This window comes from Polyodon spathula, chromosome 51, assembly GCF_017654505.1.
Source record: "Polyodon spathula isolate WHYD16114869_AA chromosome 51, ASM1765450v1, whole genome shotgun sequence".
NCBI classification, from domain to species: domain Eukaryota; kingdom Metazoa; phylum Chordata; class Actinopteri; order Acipenseriformes; family Polyodontidae; genus Polyodon; species Polyodon spathula.
The window spans coordinates 68619-70207 of NC_054584.1; the positions used below are offsets into that span (position 1 = coordinate 68619).

General features: G+C 52.1%; 1 protein-coding gene across 1 annotated transcript; it reads right to left on the reverse strand.

Moving 5' to 3' along the window:
• Positions 1-212: 212 nt before the first annotated feature.
• crabp2a (cellular retinoic acid binding protein 2, a) lies at positions 213-1491 on the reverse strand. Its single transcript, XM_041238941.1, has 3 exons — positions 1183-1491; positions 822-938; positions 213-455 (listed from the first exon to the last, which is right to left on the reverse strand). The coding sequence occupies exons 1-3, from the start codon at positions 1489-1491 to the stop codon at positions 405-407; spliced, it is 477 nt and encodes a 158-aa protein (XP_041094875.1). The 3' UTR covers positions 213-404.
• Between the last annotated feature and the right edge of the window lie 98 nt (positions 1492-1589).

Consider the following 1589-nt stretch of genomic DNA (forward strand, 5'->3'; position numbering starts at 1 on the left):
GTCAGTGTGTGTGTGTGTGTGTGTGTGTGTTTTTGTGTGTGTGTGTGTGTGTGTTTGTTGTGTGTGTTGTGTGTGTGTGTGGTGTGTTCAGTGTGTGTTGTGTGTGTGTGTGTGTGTGTGTGTGTGTCAGTGTGTCAGTGTCAGTGTGTGTGTGTGTGTGTGTGTGTCACTGTGTGTGTGTGTGTGTGTGTGTGTGTGTGTGTGTGTGTGTGTGTGTGTGTGTGTTGTGTGTGTGTCTGTGTGTGTGTGTGTGTGTGTGTGTGTGGTGTGTGTGTGTGTCAGTGTGTAGGGATGGCTCTGTGATAGGAGGGGGGTAGCTGGTAGATCTTGCTGTTCCAGTTTGATTCAGATCCTAATGAAAGTGTTTCCTCTTCGTTGTTGGTTTGTTCTTGCTTGTTCTCTCCTCACTCTCTCGTGTACACTCTGGTGCAGATCACATCATCAGCTCTCATCGTCTGAAAACCACAAAGAAACGACAGAGGGGTCTGGTAAAGCAGAGGGAAGCATTGTAAAGCACAGAGAGGTCTGGTAAAGCATAGGGAAGCATTGTAAAGCACAGAGAGGTCTGGTAAAGCACAGGGAAGCATTGTAAAGCACAGAGAGGTCTGGTAAAGCATAGGGAAGCATTGTAAAGCACAGAGAGGTCTGGTAAAGCATAGGGAAGCATTGTAAAGCACAGAGAGGTCTGGTAAAGCATAGGGAAGCATTGTAAAGCACAAAGAGGTCAGAGAGCTTCAGGGGAAGCTTATCAGTGTCACACTGGTTCCAGTGCGCGCAACGCTTATACGGCTCCCCCGTCCGCGACGCACGCGCCCCCTCACCAGTATGAGTTCCCCATCATTGGTTATCTCGCGGGTCCAGGAGGTGTGGGGCCCCTCCCCCTTCAGCAGGGTCTGCACACAGCGGATTCGGGAGTCTGTGTCCCAGCAAGGGGAGCTCTGTGAGGGGAGACACGGAGGGGGGGGCTCGTCAGTGAGGTCCAGTTAGATATTTATACAGAGCAGTCACAGCATCTCACTGCGTCTCACAGGACACAAGCTTGCAGCGTCAACAAGTTCTACAAAATAATTAGATTTAGACACACAGATAGAGAGGGATGGGAATAAGACTCCTATTGCACGGCTGTTTGACCCAGTCCAACTTGATTATCCCCAGTGTGTCTCCCTCCCCTCCTCTCTGTACCAGGCAGGGTCTCCCGTCCACGGTCTGCTCGGTGAAGTCCTGCCCCACAGTGAAGCTGATCTCAGTGGTCCGCACTGTGGTCGAGGTCTTGATGTAGAACGACTCCCCGTCCTGCCGGATCTCCACCGCAGGCTTGGAGGCAGCGGCCACAGCGATCTTCCGCAGCATGACATTCACCGCTGAGAGAAAGAGAGGGGGGCAGAGAGAGGGAGAGAGAGATACACGACCTACATCTAGCTGTAGGGGCAGGACACGGCCTAGGAGGTTGGCGTCAGAACCTCCGTTATACGCCTGCATCGTCTCTATCATCGAGTCGACGCAATCGCTATCATAGATCCACCACTAAAGAAAAAGCGACTACTTTAGGGACACACCGACAAGGTGAGAGAGAGAGCGAGAGAGAGGAG